This window comes from Sapajus apella, unplaced genomic scaffold (genome assembly GCF_009761245.1).
Source record: "Sapajus apella isolate SASKATOON/1434 unplaced genomic scaffold, GSC_monkey_1.0 scaffold94, whole genome shotgun sequence".
Lineage (NCBI taxonomy): Eukaryota > Metazoa > Chordata > Mammalia > Primates > Cebidae > Sapajus > Sapajus apella.
In genome coordinates, this window is record NW_022437034.1 from 1,326,299 (window position 1) to 1,344,313 (window position 18,015).

The 18,015-nt window shown below is 52.2% G+C and overlaps 1 protein-coding gene across 26 annotated transcripts in view; it reads left to right on the forward strand.

Annotated features, from left to right (window-relative positions):
- Positions 1-18,015, forward strand: part of COL13A1 (collagen type XIII alpha 1 chain) — a 157,476-nt gene that overhangs the window by 90,113 nt on the left and 49,348 nt on the right. For 20 of the 26 annotated variants that reach the window (XR_004262166.1, XM_032256194.1, XM_032256198.1 and 17 more), the window contains 7 exons: positions 2,284-2,310; positions 2,407-2,433; positions 3,267-3,293; positions 6,374-6,439; positions 10,628-10,735; positions 12,841-12,867; positions 13,691-13,726. Coding sequence is in view for 25 of the 26 variants with exons in the window: in XM_032256194.1 (XP_032112085.1) it covers positions 2,284-2,310; positions 2,407-2,433; positions 3,267-3,293; positions 6,374-6,439; positions 10,628-10,735; positions 12,841-12,867; positions 13,691-13,726 (318 nt within the window). In the remaining variant the exon portion in view is untranslated. Of the gene's footprint in view, positions 1-2,283; positions 2,311-2,406; positions 2,434-3,266; positions 3,294-5,160; positions 5,218-6,373; positions 6,440-10,627; positions 10,736-12,840; positions 12,868-13,690; positions 13,727-18,015 lie in introns of all 26 variants that reach the window. The other 6 variants (XM_032256195.1, XM_032256206.1, XM_032256202.1 and 3 more) reach the window with 2 other exon arrangements.

Genomic DNA, 18,015 nt, shown 5'->3' on the forward strand with positions numbered 1-18,015 from the left:
ACATGAGAAGTGGCAGGCACCTTAGCTGTGCTTCAGTGGCAGTTAGTGGAGGGCTGGTGGCAAGTGCTAAGCACGTCAGCCGTGGCCATGGCCCTTAAAGGGGCAGGCGCTGCCCGGCTGGAGATAACTGGTGCCATGTGTTGTTGGGCCTCGACATAATTAAAAGAAACTTGAAATCCAGATTTTTATTTGCACTCTGCTTGCTGTTAAGTGTTGGCAACTAGTGGAAACAAAACCATATGGGACAAACGAAATCCCTATGGAGACCACGACTGTCCCCTGGACCACTGTTTGGGATGTCCGGTCTCAATTGTCAAGTCTCTGCAGTCCTGAAACTCCGCCTACCCCTCCCCCATCACACCTGTATGTCTGTCCTGACAGGATGACCTGGTCACCTGTGGTCTCGGCCTGGGTTCCCTGCCAGATGAATCACGTGCTGCAAAACTTCACTCTAAACACTCTGCCAGGCTGAGCGCAGTGGCTCACACCTGTAATCCCAGCACTTTGGGAGGCCAACACAGGGAGATTGAGTCTGAGAATCTGAGAGCAGCCTGGGCACCAAGGCAAAACCCTGTCTCTACAAAAAAAAAAAAAAAAATAGAAAAATTAGCCAGCATGGTGGTGTGTGCCTGTAGTCCCAGCCAGTTGTGAGGCAGAGGTGGGAAGATCATGTGAACCCAGAAAGCAGAGGCTGCAGTGAACTGAGGTTGCACACTGCACTCCAGTCTGGGCAACAGAGCGAGACCCTGTCTCAATAAAACACTAAAAAAATAAACGCTCGGCCAGCCACATGGGCTAGGAATGCCATATGGATGGTCCCAAAGGCCACTTCTCCCTTCCAATGATGCTCTTGGGAGTTTCCCAGTTTGGAGGTGACCCGATTGGCAAGTCGGGAGCAGGAGCAAGGCTCTTGCACATCACAGCATGCTGCGGCCACCTCCCAGATGGACCCGCCCATGGGGATCCGCAGTGCTTCAGACCCCAGAGAGACTAGTCCAGCAGGCGGGTCCTCACAGGCCCCAAGATGGTGGCTCAAAGGGACGGGCTAATGGCTCTAGCCAAGTCTAGAAGCTCTGACTCCCAAGGTTTGGCCCAGTTCTGAGCATTTGGTGGAGTGGAAACAGTTGGACCTTGACAATCAGACAAACCTGGGCTCCTGTCCCAGTGCCACCATTCGCTAAGCCACAGGGCCTTGTCTCTGTCACCTTGCTCGGGAGCGGGAGCGACACAAGCATCTCCCTCACAGGCACATACCTGAAGAACCAGCCTCAGAATGGATCCTCAACTCATAAGGCATTTGTTTTCTCCTCTTCCCCCCATACCAGCCTGAGTGCACCCTACTAAGATAGCCAGGGTGTGCTGGGCCCTCCTCAAACAGCAAGGGTCCCTCCTGACCCTAGCTCCTTTCCTGGACAAGACAGCCTTGAAGCAAATCTCAAGACCACCCCCCTACTTTTTTTTGAGATGGAGTCTCACTCTTGTTGCCCAGGTTGCAGTGCCGTGGTGCGATCTCAGCTCATGCAACCTTCGCCTCCTGGGTTCAAGCGATTCCTCTGCCTCAGCCTCCTGAGTAGCTGGGATTACAGGTGTATGCCACCATGCCCAGCTAATTTTTGTATTTTTAGTAGAGACAGGGTTTCTCCATGTTGGTCAGGCTGGTCTCAGACTCCCGACCTCAGGTGATCCGCAAGCCTCGGCCTCCCAAAGTGCTGGTATTACAGGCGTGAGCCACCGTGCCCAGCCAAGGCCCCTTATATTCCTTGAAGTCCAGAACATGGCTTCAGGTGCCAACTTCCCGCTTCCTTTTTTTTTTGCCGAAGGTTTCTCCAAGGCTCCCAGTGTCTGAGACACTGGCCCAGCCCTCTACGTTCAGTGGGCTTCACTGCAGCCTTGGAGGCAGGAGATGGAATGCACTAGTATCTCCCAGAGGCTTGGTGTGCAAGAGGCAGGGTGTCCCATGGAGCAGAAAACTCCCTGACATCTAGGTGCAGCCCCTCCATAGCTGGCCCATGAGATGCTGGTGGTTGGAGGAATGGATGAAAGACATCTGTCCTTCATCACAGCCCCTAGTCCTGCCCACTGTGGGGTGAAGAAGCTGAGGCTCTGCAGATGAGGCCATACCACCTTGAACGTGGTGGGCATGGGAAGACCTGGCCATGGCTGGCTGAGCTGAGCCCTCGGGGTTCCAGGCGTTCTGAAAAGCCCCAGTCTCTACCCAGGCAGGTGTCCCCAATTGCCCATCTTCTGACTGCCCACTGACCTGTGTGTGTTTGCTTCCCACAGGGTCTGACAGGTCCCCCAGGACAACCGGTTGGTACCTTGTCCTTCTATTTCCCAGCAGAGAAGCTTCGGGTGGCTGTGACCTTAGCTTTGGTTTCTAACTCTCTCATCTCCGTCTCTTTGTAGGGACCTCAGGGACAAAAAGGAGAAAAGGTAAGAGCAATGGAGGTTTCCTAGAGGCGCCATCTCAGGAAATGGCCTCCCGACCGGCAGAAAGGGGTCAATAGTGGTTATTTTCAAACTTTAGTTTTGATTGACCGACCCTGAGGAGCGGCATAATAGATTCGGGTTGACACCACTCCTGGTGACATCTTTTTCTTGGAGTGAGGAGTCCTCTTGGAGCCTGGCCTGGGTGACATCTTTTTCCAGCGTTCCTCCTGGAGCTGGGCCCTCTTCAGCCTCTTTCTGGCCCCTCCCAGCTATCACCCCATGGTGTTCCCTGATACCTCCATGAGCCTCTGGGACTCTGAGGCATCAATCTGTAAACCTCTGGCCTGGCCTCCTGCCCTCTCTGTGTTGTTGAATTTCTGATAGAGACTCTGCTGTGCTTCCCCCAGGTGGCTGGTACAGGGGCCTGGCGCTCCCAGCTCAGAGAAGGTGGCTTGGGGATCCCCATGGTGCCAGCTGCTCCTATCCAGGGGCTCCTGTTCAGGGCTGTCGGGCAGACTTGCCTAGAGGGTCAACCTTTAGCTAGGCATGGAGCATAACTCCCGACTCTGCCATATGGCAAGTGGTGTAAAGCGAAGCCTCGCCCCTCGGCTCCATGGGGCCGCTTCCAGGCAGGCCCTGGAAGTTTCTTCCCTGCTGCTTGCCAAGGGCAAGGGAGGGACTTAGTTCTTCTGCCTGAGAGGGCTCAGACCAAAACCAAAGCAGAAGGGCTGGTGAGTGATGAGATGTGAGGCATGTCCTGAAGCCCTGGGGGTGCCTGAGAGGCAGGTGCCCCAGCAAGTGCCTAACACCCCCTTCCCCTTCCCTCTCCTTCCCAGGGTCAGTGTGGAGAGTACCCACACCGGGTAAGTGAACCCCTAAAACTGAGCAGAGCCCTTTAATCCATCCCTGGGTCACAGCCCCCAGCCCAGGTTCATCTCCCTGGGATCTCCAGTTCCTAACAGAGTGTGGGGGAACAGGAGTACCCAGCGCCCTCTGCACTCAGCCTGTCAAAGAGCGGGGATTGGGGTGGCACTGTGTCTGGCGGGAGCAGCTGATGTGTTTCTCCGGCCGTGTGCCGTGTGGAGCCGCTCATCACCTGTGCGTGTCTGTACATCTGGCCCTTTGTATGTACGTCCGACTCGGTATGTTGGAGGCTCTTGCTTGTGTCTGGAGCTCTGTGGCTCCTCTGCACATTGCCCTCCGAGGCAGCACGGATTGTGTGAGTCTGTTTGAGTCCCCACCCATCCAGCATGTTGGTGGGGGAGGGGGAAGGGGGGTGTCTGGTAGCCTAACCGTGGCCAAAAAAGTGGGACTTTGAGATTAGTCACTGTATCAGATGATGGTATTTCAGATCCAAACCTCAATAGTGGGAGATAATCAGGGACTGACTGTAGCAATTCAAGGGTAAAGTCTCTCCTTGGCCTCTGTAAGATCAGAGGAAGCCCTTCTCTAAGCAGGGTGGGGATTTCAGACTGAGACGGTTGCTCTGCCCACCCCCACCTGCTCCTTCCTTTTCCTCGCTCCACCCCAAGATACAGAACCCAAAAGACTGCTACTGTCCTGTCAGGAATCTTCACACTTGTGTCCCAGCAGCAGGGTCCAACTTGGGACAGGGGAGAGCAACATATGCACAGCTTCCTCCAGCAGGAGCCCCAGTGAGCTGGGCCCAGAAAAAATGCCCCTCATTTTGTGGATGGGCCTCATTGCTCCCAGACCTGGACAGCAGGGATGGAGGATGGGCGTCTGTAGGTGTCCCTCCCCTCTGTCACATGCCTTATGGTGCTCAGCCTCCCTGGCTGCCCACTTCTGCCAGCCAGTCCAGGTAGTGGGATTTTGGGAATAGACACGGACATAAGCAAGGCTCAGTGTCAGCTTGACTCTAAAAGGCTGTCAGGAAGGCCATGCTAACGTGGCCCAGCCTCTGCCCAGACCCTCAGGAGGCTGGAAGGCAGGCCTGAGCTCTGGATCCCTGGGCAAAGAAACCACTGTGAGCCTGTTATGTGAGAGACTGAGATGGGTTTAAGGCTGCAGCAGTGCTGGGCCTGGGCTGAGGGAGGAAGGCAGGCCGGCTGGCAGCAGCACAGAGCCAGCCCGTCAGCAGCACGTGCTCCAGGGATGCAGGGGCCCTAGTGTTCCCGGCAGCCTTATTCTGATACAATAATAGAAGGTCAGCTGTGTTTATTTGAAACGATGGGCTCACAGGATTGTTATGTTACCCAAAAGAAAGACAACATCCCCCAGGACAAAAGACAACACAACAGTAGTGTGTCACCTGTCCTTAGTGAGTGCTTGGGGTGGGGTGGGTGCAGGGCTCTCTGACCCTCAGCCCAATGCAAGGAAAGGGAAGGGCATAGTGACAGAGGGCTGGAGAAGACCCCTGCCACAGGGTGCAGTGAAACATGGCCTCCTGACAGTGGCACTCTGGGGAACATGTCAGGTGTGGGGCGGGGGAGTAGATTTGGGGTCCCAGCTGAGGGGCAGAGCAAGTTTATTTAAAGAGGGTAGAAAATCAGGGGGCTTCTAGATATCTGTTGGCTTTCCAAGGGGTCTTCGGGCAGGGTTGGGGTGGCAGGTCTCGAGGCCCAGAGACACCAAGAGATTCAGGTGACTCTGTGGCTTCCCCAAGAAGGGAGAGGAGAGGGGTGGGGAGCAGGGGAGCTGGTGTCTGTGGGCTCTCCCTCATGTTCCCTGTTGCCCTGTCTCTGCCAACTCCATCCCCTCCCAAACTAGGAGTGCCTAAGCAGCATGCCAGCAGCTCTGCGCTCCGGCCACATAATTTCCCTGAAGGTTTGTGGGTTCCGGAAGGTCTCCTGGCCCCTATCCCCTGAGAGGCTTCCTGAACATACAGCCCAACATTGCACATCCCCAGGCCCTGGCAGCAGGAGCAGGAGGAGCTCTGTGTGCGACTGCTGCCCCAGAAGGCAGCAGCTGCAACCTGGAAAGGCCACACTTGGGGTCCCGATCCCCAGCTGGGCACACTCACAGCCCAAGCAGCTCCTGGTTCGTAATGCCCATCCTGGGAGTCGCTTGTGATTTAAGTGCTTTCAAAAACAAGCGGCTGATGACAGTATATGCCATCTTTTTATTTTCACGTGGGCTCTAAGGGCCTCCTAAAGCCACGGGTTGCTCAGATTCAGTCGGTAGAGGGACTGGAAGCTGCAAGAATTTCCAGAAATGAAAATCACATTAGATAATAGCATTGCAAGTTGCCTCCCTCAAAAACGTGTTGAACTTTCTGGAGACATCTTTGCCCAGCCTCTATTTTCCAGGCCCTCCAGCCCCAGGGTGAGCCCTTAGCAGCACTTAGCATGTGCCCACACTGGCCGCACCCTCAGCCAGCTCAGCCCGAGGAGCCGGGCTTGGCACTGCCCTTGACCACCGTCCCAGATGTGCTGACACCAGCCTTTCTTGCTCAACCAAAAAAAGAACCCACCAGCCGCACACCAGCCCAGCTTCAAGTACCAATTTTGCTGGCCTGGTGGCTCCCTAGCCAGAGCCTCTGAGTCGGCTCCCCTCTGTCCAGCGAGCAGGGACGGGTGGGGCCGTCAGTGCAGTGTTGGGCTGCATGTCCAGTAGCCTCTGCAGCCCAGCATGGTCACAGAGGGCAAGCCTGGCCATGGGGGGGGGCACTGTCCCATTCCGGGGGCTGCTGGCCAACACCCCAAACTCCGACCTGGAGCGCGAGGCCGGGTGATGGTCATAGCTCCTCCCAAGGGATAGCTGTGCCATCCAAGGACAAGCTCCGCTCTGCTCCCTCAAGCCAGGAGAGTACCCTGTCCACTCCCTCCTCCCGCTGCTCATGTGCACGCTAATCTCTCTTCTTTCTTCCTCTGCTCTGGTCCCTCTTGGCTGCCTTGCCCTCCTGGTGACTTTCGGCATCGATCTGAATACCTGGTATCTTTGGCCTTTGCCCTCTGGCCCTCCAACTCATCTTTCTCCTCAGCTGCTGCCTCTCCTCAATTCAGTGCGACTGGCTCCACCCCCGGTCATAAAAAGGCGGACTTTCCAGGTAGACACTTCCCATTTGTCTAGACCATGTGCGGCTTTCCCGAGGGGCCTGGCAAACCTGCTGGGGCTGTAGACAAGGCCAGAACCTCACTCCAATTCAGTGAAATTAAATTAGACAAAAATAAGTCCACTTATGCCATAGACATGGAAATACACACACACCTCAGGAGACCCACAACTACCTCCACACAATGATTACTCATAACAGCCACCAACAAGAGCTGTCAGTGTGTGCCAGGCGCCCTGTTACCCATTTCACAGGTCTGGTTACATTTAATTCTCCAACAGTTTAATGAATTAGGCATGATCATCCTTATTTCACAGATGAGGAAATCAAAGCTCAGAGAGTTTAACCAAGTTGCCAAGGTCACACAGCCAGTGCATTGCAGAGCAGAAATTTGCACCCAGTCTCTTCCTGTAACTAGCTGTATGATTTGGGGCAAGTTACTTGACCTCTCTGTGCCCCAGCTTTCTCATCTATAAAATACGGATAATAATGGTGTCTATTTCATAGGGCTTTTGTTGATATGTAAAGCACTTGGAATAGTTCCTGGCACAGTTTAAGAGACATAATTGTTAGCTGTTATTATTACTAGTATCCATATTTTGGAGATAAGGAAACTGATGCTCAGAGAAGTGAATTGATTTGCCCAACGTTATACTAACAGTAAGAGGCAGAATTGAAACTGGCATTGAAACAGAATTGGAATTGAAGTCAGGCCTTCAGACCTTCCCCATCCAGGGCTCTCTCGGCCAGACCTAACTCCTCTCTGCTTAGAAGAGTAGACTGCTTAGCATCTGACCGCTTGTAACCTGAGTTTGGGGAGCAAGGGAAGGGAATCTGTGGAGGGAATGTAATCCACAGCCAACGTTGTGGTCAACTGCTTCCTTCTTCCTGCCTTCTGAGCTCAAGGAGGTGGGACAGGGGCAGATCACAAACAGCAAAGCCATCAGGCCGCTGCTCCTCAAGAGACCACAGCTTGATTCCAGGCCAGGTGGCCCGCCGTGCTCCTCGCCTTTCTCACACTGCACTGGGTTCCCCCACCCGGCACAGGACACTAGCAGTGGCAGGGCTCTGACCTGCTTTCTAAAGCCTGACCATAGAGCCTCGAGTCACCATCCGGCCTGACTCAACAGTCAGGAGCCCAAGGGCCTGGATGTTTAGGCACCTGATTGAACAAGGCTGAAAACTCCCTCCAATTAACAGCTAAAAATACAGAGGGACACGTGACTCCAGTGCCACCCAAGCCTGCAGGCCGTGTATCACCTTATGCCAGCCAAATCCTCAAGAGCCTCCGTGTGCCCGAGCACTCACTGGAGCATGGTTACTCAGGAGGCCCGCTGGCAGCTCGGAGAAGCACCCCTGCCACCCACCCCAGCCTGTGCCGGACCCCATTTCAGGAGAGCTGAGTCCACACTCTCAGAATAGCCACTCTCTGGGGCCCCAACGACGACCTCCAGGCCTTAGCTGTATCAGCTGTTCTTTGTTGAGCCCTTGCTGGGTTCCAGGCATTGTTGTGAGAATTCTACACAAATTATCTCATGCATTCCCCACACTAGCCACCTCATTATCCCCGCTTTGCAAAGGAAGAAATTGAGAGGGGTGTGGGATTCCTCCTGGCCGCTGCATGTTACTGCCTCCCTTTTCAAGAGCAAGAGGTTAAGCCAGAACTTTTTGTAGTACCCTGACCTGCTTTCCAAAGTCGAGAAAGAAGACAAGGTACCGCTGAGCTGCCTGCTGCAGACTCTGCCTCCAGAATCAGGTTTTTTACGCCGTCGGCCACGATGGGACATAAAAATGCTTGTCCATTTCCTATCAATAAGCCAATATTGATTTTACAGGCTCTGCAAGCCGCTTAAACATTGGGTCTAAGATTCACTGAAAAAGGAAACTTACATGAGATACGATGTGCTTGGCAGATGGCGCTGGAGGTCATTTCCAAAGTGCAGAAAGAGTAGACGGTGAGCCCTTTCTGCTGGGGACTTACTTGGAAAGAACAGGAAGAGTCTGAAGTTCCAAGTTTGGGTCCTGGCACCACCCGGAATTCCTGTGTGATTTTGATCAGGGAATTCAACTTGTCAGAGCTTCAGTTTTCTCTTCTGCAACGTAAGATTTGTGACGTTGTGAAGATTCTAGAATTTCACAGTCAGAAAGAACCTCGGGAGTTTGCTTCAGACTAAGCCTCCCCCGTCTTGTGAAAAATATAAAGGCAAAAAGTACAGGATTCTGAGGAGGTTCTGGGACCCAAGCAGCTGAATCAGATTTAATGTGGTTGAAAAGGAGGCTGCGCTGGTCCCCTCTTAAGGCCTGAGGCTTAGTGAAGCCTTTCTCAGTTCAGAAGAGACAGTGCCACCTGAGACTTATCAATGACCAGCATGCAGCCGGGTAGGGGACCTGCAGGCAGGGCAGCCGCCAAAGTGATTTCAGCACCTGCCTCCTCTGCCACCGACACCCTGAGCCCTAAAGTGGCTTCTCAGAGAGTGTGGCAGGATAAGGCCTGGATCCCAGAGTGACGCTGCTGGATGCCATCTGCCCACAGGTGTTCCAGCCGAAAGCTGGTGCCAGCAGGTCTTGCTGAAAGCTTACATTTCTCATTCCCAGGTTGTACACTCCTGTTTATCACCACGGCTTCCCTCTAGAGTTTGCAGCAAGCATCAGCTGCCTTCCTCACATGAGGAAGCAGGAGACCCAGTGTGTCATAGGGGCTTGCTGAGATACTCTGAGAAAGGTGGGCCGGCCTGGAGCCCCAGCCGCCTGCATCCCCCAGCATCCAGCCCAGAGCTCCCACACCTGCCAGGAAGCTCTGCTTCAGCCCATCTGCAGGGATGGGCCCCTCCTCATAAGAGCTAAGCCCAGATTGACCCAAGAGGTCATTTATCAAATAATGAACCAGGCTGGGCGCCAGGGCTCACGCCTGTAATCTCAGCACTTTGAGAGGCCAAGGTAGTTGGATCATGAGGTCAGGAGTTTGAGACCAGCCTGACCAACATGGTGAAACCCCGTTTCTACTAAAAATATAAAAATTAGCTGGGTGTGGTGGCATGCACCTATAATCCCAGCTATTCGGGAGGCTGAGGCAAGAGAATCAAATCTGGCAGGCGAGGGTTATGGTAAGCCGAGATCATGCCACTGCCCTCCAGCTTGGGCAACAAAGAGTGAAACTCCGTCAAAACAAACAAAAACAGAAAATAATAAACCAGGGAACCAAAGTTGGTTTAGATCTAGGATGACTCTGCCTTGCCGCGGCCCTGAGATCTGGGTCACGAGTACCAGGCCGTCTCCTCCTCCCAGGGAAGCGTGATGCCATCCCTACTTCCCTGGGCTCACAGTCTGTTCCGGGGACAGGCATGGTATGTGGTGCAGGCTGGGCTCGGAGCAGGTGGCTGAGGAGACAAGGGAATGATAACAGCCTCCCCACATAGCATAAAGCACTTCCACACAGCTTCCAAACTCTTTCAACGAAACTGAGGCTCAACTACCCTCTGAGGCCAGGTAGATCCCCTAAGTAACAGAAGCAGGCTGTGTGTGACAAGGGGTAGGAGGGAGAGGACAAAAGCCAGAGAACTCGGGCCCCGCTTAAAGGTCAGCCACTCCTTGGACATAGGAATGTGGGCCCAGCACAGCCAGGGTCCCCAGTGTTTCATCAGAAGCCACCAATCCAAATTTTGGACGTAGAGTCTCTTGCTCAGTTGTTTAGTGAGCCAGACAAAATTCCATGGGCTGTGACCTAAGGATCCCAGGAAATGAGGGCTATTGTTCCCATTCTGTGACTGAGAGGCTGGGGCTTGGGGAGCCCGTGTGCCTCGCCACACAGGGAAGGTGACAGATGTAAGCCCAGGCCAAAGATTCAGGCCATCCGGCCAGGGTGGAAGCATCTCTCACGTACTCCTCTGCCTCTGTCACCTGCAGAACATCTCTCTACGTGGCTTCTCTGTGCAGCAAGTCCTCTTTGGAAGCCCCACCTTCGGGGACCTAATGTCTTGGCCTCCTTCTCACTGCCACCAGCCCCTGCATGTCATCACCACCACCACAGCATCATCACCATCATGCCACCATCTCCTCCCCCCATCACCACTGCCTTCCCAGCAGAAATCACAGCAGGCCTTCACGGGGTGCATGGCAATAGGGAGGGAGCCGGTCTGCAGCTCTGGGGGCCTTCCCTCTAACATTTGTTTTCACAAACCTCAGGGTGAACAGAGCCAGGCCAGCATCCAAGGTCCACCAGGGCCCCCAGGGCCCCCTGGACCAAGTGGACCTCTGGGGCACCCAGGACTGCCAGGGCCCATGGGGCCACCGGTAAGTATCCCCTTCCTCTCTCCTTCAAAACTTGTCCCAAGAACTCTCTGGAAGCACCCTAACTTTGAATAGACAGTGGGTCCTTTAAAAAAGGCAGAAATGTCTTGGTAAGGCCATTGGATGTGGGTGAAGCACACAAGGGGCTACTCCTCCCCATCACACTCACCACCTGTTGTACTCTGGCTCTGAAACACAGCTCGGGCCATGTCTCCTGCCTTCCAGGGAGGAGACCAGTAATGGACTGCCCCGTTCCCAGCCCCAGCAGAGGGGAATTTGGAAAGAGAATTCCCAAGGGCACCTCTGATGGCTATCCCTGAGCCCCTTAGGAAAACCTGAGTCAGGGGCAGTGGATTTTGAAGGAGGTAATGAGGGTTCAGCCAACTACCTGGCACCCCAATGATCAGGCCTTCCAGGGGTGTGTGTGGGTTTCACACTGCTGGGCCACCTGCCAGCTGAGCTGAAGGTCCAGTCAGCTGAGAGCCCCATGCCAAGCCTGAGGATGTGTCAAGCCTGCGGGGCCTGCGGGGCCTCTGCCTGGAGGGCTCCAGAGAGGCCAACTGGCACCCCTCCAGACTGGACCACATTCAAGTGACAGGTCAAGCCCGGTGGTCACCAAGTCACCCATGTTCAAGCCCTGGCTAAGACTCCACTCTTTCCCAGCCCAATTTAATACAACAAAGCCCCAAGACAAAATAACTCGGTGGGGATCCAGACTTCAGAGAAAACAGTGCTTCCACCCACCCATAGGACTAATGATATTGGAGAGGCAGGTAAAGGGCAAAAGGCCTTTTTAATCACCTTTTTCCCACATGGTAGAAAAACCAAATCGAAGCCTGTTTTTCCTTACGACAAAAGCGCCATAAATTCATTGTGAAAATAATGGAACATAGACAAAGAAACAATGTTTATTTGCATCTCTGATAGTTTTGCTGGAACAGAGTCCCAGAGGTGGAATCACTAGGCCAGAATGTCCCCAACAAACAGTCCTCTGTGTATGCGGCCGCATTCTAGATGGCCTGGTTGCATGTCTGGGCCCCTTGGCTGCCCAGCTTTCAACCTTGAAGCTTGTTATAGGGGCTCCCTGGGCTGGGCAACAGCCATGTCCCAACCGGACACCCACCTTGGCTGGGAAGGCCAGCATGGTGACCCCTGCCTTGTTTGACCCCTGCAGTGAATTTTAAATTTTTCCCCAATTTCTCCCCAGTACCCCAGAGAGGGGGATTTATCTTATTTCCACCAGTTTTTAGATTGGAAAACCTGAAAGAAAGGGAAACTTAGGAAATTCAACCAAACTAGTGCTCGCTTCGGCAGCACATATACTAAAATTGGAAATTCAACCAAACTAAGCCAAGAAAACGAAAAAGTGCTCAAAATTCACTTTCTGCTGACCGCTGCCCTTTCCACCCCACCCCTCCCAACACATTGGGTTCTCGCTTACTGAACCCACGCCAGGTGGTTTTCTTTGTTGGGTTGTTTATAACGACAACAACCAAAGGAAAAATAAAACCAGAGAGTATGCTTTTTAAACCAATTGCAACAGACCACTCAGGCATCAAGGCTTTCTCCAGCCCACGCTTGCTGTCCACATCTACACCCAAGGCTGCGGTGGAGCCAGCCTTCCCTGGCCTCTCCCCCAGCTCACACCACCTCACTGTGGCCAGCTGCCATGCCCACAGTACCCTGGGCCGAAGGAGACAGAGGGCCCCTCTGCCAGGAGGCAGGACCAAGGGCAAAACCAAGGCTCTGCTGGGCAAGGCTGGCTTTCTAGGGAGGGTTCCAATTAGGAGGTGGGTGAGTGAAGATCTGGACCAAACCACACTCAATTCAGCATGATGCTGCTGACCTACTTTCCATGGGCGCAACAGCAGAGTTGTCCGTGGCGCCCACATGACTGCAAAGAGTGACATACGCCTGTTATCCCCACGTACCCTCAGCAGGTTTCAGATCCCCTTCTGAGATTCCCTAGAGCTGTTGGGTAGCATGCCCATTCTTTCGCCATAGCTATTGAGGGCTACTCTGCCCCCGGGGTCCACTGTAAGTATGGCTAGCCCTAACCATTTACCAGTGGAAACCAGTTCCACTCACCTTTTTGTTTGTTTCCACAGGGCTTACCTGGGCCTCCTGGACCAAAGGTGAGTGTCCTTCTTGGTGATGCATTGAACACGTGGGAGAATTCCTTGCAGGAGGGAAGGGGAGGCAGCACAGAAGGTGACTGAGGCAGGAGAGGAGAGGAGTCTCAGCTGAGAGATGGATCAAGCTTGACCCAGTTCCAAAACACCACCCTTCTCTTAGGAACTAATTTGGTTCCAATAAGAATTGCACTTCTTGCATGCTCAGGCCAATGAAGCAGGTGCTACGGGCTAGCATTGAAGGCACGGTCCATCCTCCAAGGAGCATAGAATCTAGCTGGAAACTGTAAGCTCATGCCCAGAACACCATCACAATATCCCAATAAAACAGTATTTTGTAAGGTGTCAGAATGGGAAGAGACCTCTAGGGTCATCCAGTCTCCTGTGAACCCTTACCCAGAAGCCCACAGTGTCAAACAGCCTCTCCCTTTGAAGCTGGGGACCCTGGGGCTCTGGGGACAAGAATATGCCAAGCACTGATTGTGCCCAACTATTTTATGAATGCAGAAGCTAAGAGCCCTGGGGGAAAGAGACTTGTCCATCCATGTTCAACAGTCAGGTCTCCTGGAACCCTACCCAAGTGAGCCTTCCCACCATTCCTCAGCCTCTGCAAAGTGGAGTTTGTTCTCAAGAGTAGAACACTCTGTGTTGGCCTCAGAGGAAGCTAAGAGCTGTTGCTCCTGGGAAGGCTGGAGATGGGTGTTGAAGGGGCAGTGGGACTCGGAGTCATTGAGAGGAAGAGGGTTAGCATTGTGTAGGGAACAGCACAAGTCAAAGTTTGGCAGGGAAATAAAAAGCTCTTATGGCCTTCTCTTTGTTTCCTCAGGGAGATCCAGGGATCCAGGGCTACCACGGCCGGAAGGTAAGCCAGAGGGGGAGGACCCAAGTGGGGCAGGACTTTGGACAAATCCATGGCCTACTGGACCTCAGACCCAAGAGGGTCTCTCCCTGTCAACCTAGGTGGCTGTGCCTGTACTGAGGCAGGCCAGGGTCTCGCTGGCGCCCCAAGCTCCTGATAAGTAGGAGCCAGACTACTGGGACCCACCTAGGCAGAGTTCTGTGCTGAGCAAGGATGTAGGACGTGGAGGGGTCCAGCTCTCACAGGCCAGAGTCAGAAGCATTCCTGCCAGTGGGCCAAATAACCCCAGTGAAGGCAGACTTTATTAAGTGCTACCATCACAAGGTACCGCGTGATTACAGGAGGTGGAGAGACAAATTTCAGGTTGAGAGAAGTCTAGGAAATATTCTGGGACAAGACAGGTGAGGAACCAACCTTGATGAATGGGTGAATGTATCAGTTATCTATTGCTGTGTAACAAACTATTCCAAGTTTACTGCCTCTCTCCTACAATTCTGTGGATTGACAATCTGGGAATTCTGCTAATCTCACCTGGCTTCACTGATGCAGTCACACCAAATGACAGATGGAAGTGTGGGAGAGGGCAAGATGGCCCCATTCACATGTCTGGTGGCCGATGCTGGCTGTGGGCTGGGGTCCCCTGTTCTCCACATGGCCTCTTTATCCTCCAGGAAGCTAGACAGACTTCCTTATGGCACAGCAGGTCCAGGGCAGCATTCAAAATGGGCAGGTCCCAGTGCATAAGGACTTTTCAGGGATCTACCGGCATCACATTTCCTAATGTCTTATTGGTTGAAGCAAGTCACATGACCAAGTCATGTGCATCAGTGTGGGAAGAGTCTTAGGCTCTACTTCATTGGAGGAGTAGAAAGGATTTGTGGTCTTTTTTTTTTTTTTTTTTAAGACGAAGTTTCGCTCTGTCTCCAGGCTGGAGTGCAGTGGCACAATCTGGGCTCACTGCAAACCCTATCTCCTGGGTTCAAGTGATTTTCCTGCCTCAGCCTCCTGAGTAGCTGGGAATACAGGCACGGGCCACCACACCCAGCTAGTTTTTGTATTTTTAGTAGAGATGGGATTACACCATGTTGGCCAAGATGGTCTCAATCTCTTGACCTCGTGATCTGCCTGCCTCAGCCCCCCCAAAGTGCTGGAATTACAGGCGTGAGCCACCGTGCCCAGCCTTGTGGCTACTTTTAATCTCCCACTGTGAGCCTTCAACCAGCAAATCTGAAAGCAAACAATATTTTAGATAGGTAAACAATTTGAGCAAAGACCCAGAGGCAGTCATTACAATAAATGTAATAGCAATAATAATTTTATGATAGTCACTACTTAACATGTGCTGCGGTCCAGGCAGTCTTTCAACACAACCTGCATTATTTTTAGCACTAAAACCACTCTATGAGGCTGGTATGACTATTCTCCTATTTAACAAATCAGAAAACCGTGTATCTTAGTCCATTGCATGTTGCTATAACACAACACCACAGACTGGGTAATTTATAAAGAAAAGAAACTGATTTCTTACTGCTGTGGAGGCTGGGAAGCCCAAGGTCAAGGGGCCCACATCTGGTGAGGACCTTCTTGTTGTGTCATCCCATGGTAGACAGTGGAAGGGCAGGAGAGGACAAGAAAACATGAGCAAGAGAAACCCAGGCTCACTTTTATAACAAACCCACTCTCGCAACCACAAACCTAATAACTAATGCACAATAACTAACCCACTTCCATGATAACTAACCCACTTCCATAATAACTAAGCCACTCCCATGATAACTAACTCACTCCCACAATAACCCACTCCCACAATAACTAACCCACTTCAATGATAACTAACCCACTTCCATGATAACTAACCCACTTCCATGATAACCAACCCACTCCCATAATAACTAACCCACTCCCAGGATAACTATCTCACTCCCACAATAACTAACCCACTCTCACAATAACTAACCCACTCCCATGATAACTAACCCACTCCCATGATAAGTAACCCACTTCCACAATAACTAACCCACTTCTGCAATAACTAACCCATTCCCATGGTAACTAACTCACTCCCACAATAACCCACTCCCACAATAACTAAGCCACTTCCATAACTAACCCACTTCCATAATAACTAACCCACTCCCATGATAACTAACTCACTCCCATGATAACTAACCCACTCCCACAATAACTAACCACTTCCATGATAACTAACCCACTCCCATGATAACTAACCCACTTCCATGATAACTAACCCACTCTCACAATAACTAACCCACTCCCAGAATAACTAACTCACTCCCACAATAACTAACCCACTCTCACAATAACCCACTCCCATGATAACCCATTCCCATAACTAACCCACTCCCACAATAACTAAACCACTATTATGATAACTATCCCACTCCAGCAATCACAAACCCACTCCCATGATAACGAACCCACTCCCACAATAACTAACCTAGTCTTGCAATCACAAACACATTCCCATGATAACAAATCTTCTCCCACAATAATTAACTCACTCCCACAATAACCAACCCACTCTCACAATAGCAAACTAATTCTCACAATAACTAATTCACTCCCACAATAACTAATTCACCCCCAAAATAATTCACTCCCACAATAACTAACTCATTCCCACAATAACTAATTCACTCCCACAATAACTAACTCATTCCCATAATAACTAATTCACTCCCACAATAACTAACTCCTTCCCACAATAACTAATTCACTCCCACAATAACTATTTCACTCCCACAATAACTAACCCAGTCCCACAATAACTAACCCACTCTTGCAATAACTAATTCATGTCCACAATAACTAACTCATGACAACTATCCCACTCCCACGATAAATAACCCACTCCCATGACAGCAACAGGAATGTGTATTCATGAGGGCAGAACTGTCATAACCTAATCACTTCTTAAAGGTCCCACCTCTCAACACTGTTTCACTGGGGATTAAGTTTCCAGCACAAGAGCTATGGGGGACACATTCAAACCACAGCACTGGAGCTTGCCCAAAGTCTCCTGGCTCATAAGTGGCAGAGCAGGAGTTCAATTCCAGGTCTGGCTGCTTCCCATGGTACCACCTGCTGTAAGGACCCCATCCCTGCCCTCCAGACCCTGTCTGGGAAGCCACTAGAGCCTTCCAGGAGGAGAAAAGAGGCAGGAAGGAAAGGCAGCAGCAGGAGGGGGAGGAAGGTTGGGAAGGAAGAATGACTCCTGGCGAAACACATTCCTCGCACGCTGCAGTCAGGCGGCTGCCATCACCACAGGGCTTTATGGGTGCCTGGTGAATGAAATGGCAAGACCTGAGAGATCTTTAATTAGTTCTACATAAACTAAGACATTTGTATTGTGTCAGGAAGTGGAAATCAGCCCCCACAGCTGCCTCTCTCCACTCACGCAGACTCATAAAATTTACTGCCTCCTGGTGCAATGCAGGAGGTCAGTTTTTCATTAGCAGCCGTGCCAGCTCTTTCAAGCTGTGGAGGGGTTGCAGGGCAGCAGAGGGTCTCCAGGCATCATGGCGATGCCCTTGGCTGGCATCATACCATGAAAGGTGTCTGCATTCTGCGGCAGGCTGGAAGAGTGATTCATCCAGAAAGGAGCATGGGGTCTGCTGTCCTGAGGACGGAGACTCCTCTGCTTAGGGTTAGGGTGTCCTGATGCTAGAGGGCCTGATCCCAGGAGAGTGGTGATCCTAGACTCAGATTGTAGGAGGAAACATTCAGCCTGGGCTACACTGAATTTGCAGAGAAGACCTGTGTAGCCCTGCTTATGGGGGAGTACTTCCTGTCCCCAGGAAGCGGGAGGTTTGCTCAGAGCCGCCCTGCTGTAGCATGGAAGAGGGATCATACTTCTTGTACAAATGCCAAAGAAGTAGAGCAAGGGTCAATGAGTAAGCCCTGCAAGAAGAGCAGTTCCAGCTCCAGAAGAGGGAGCTTCCTAATCGCCAAATGCCTTTGGAGGAAGGAAGGGAGTTCTGGTAACCAGAGGCATTCAGTTGGAGGCTCGATAATGACGGGTCTGGGATGTGTTTAGAGAAGTGTCTCTATCAGCTGGGAGACTGGATTAAAATCCCTTCCAGCTCAGGGAAGCCATGGTTTTATGCGGACAGAGTTGGCTCCATACCCTTAAGAGAGGAGCAGCTCCCAGCCTCAAGCCCTGGCCTTGAGAGGAGGCTGTGTCTCCGTGAACCTTCGTCCTTGTGTTTCCTCTATCCACATCCAGGGCTTGTCAGAAGCATCCCCACTCCTCGGTCTCACAGGGCACTGAG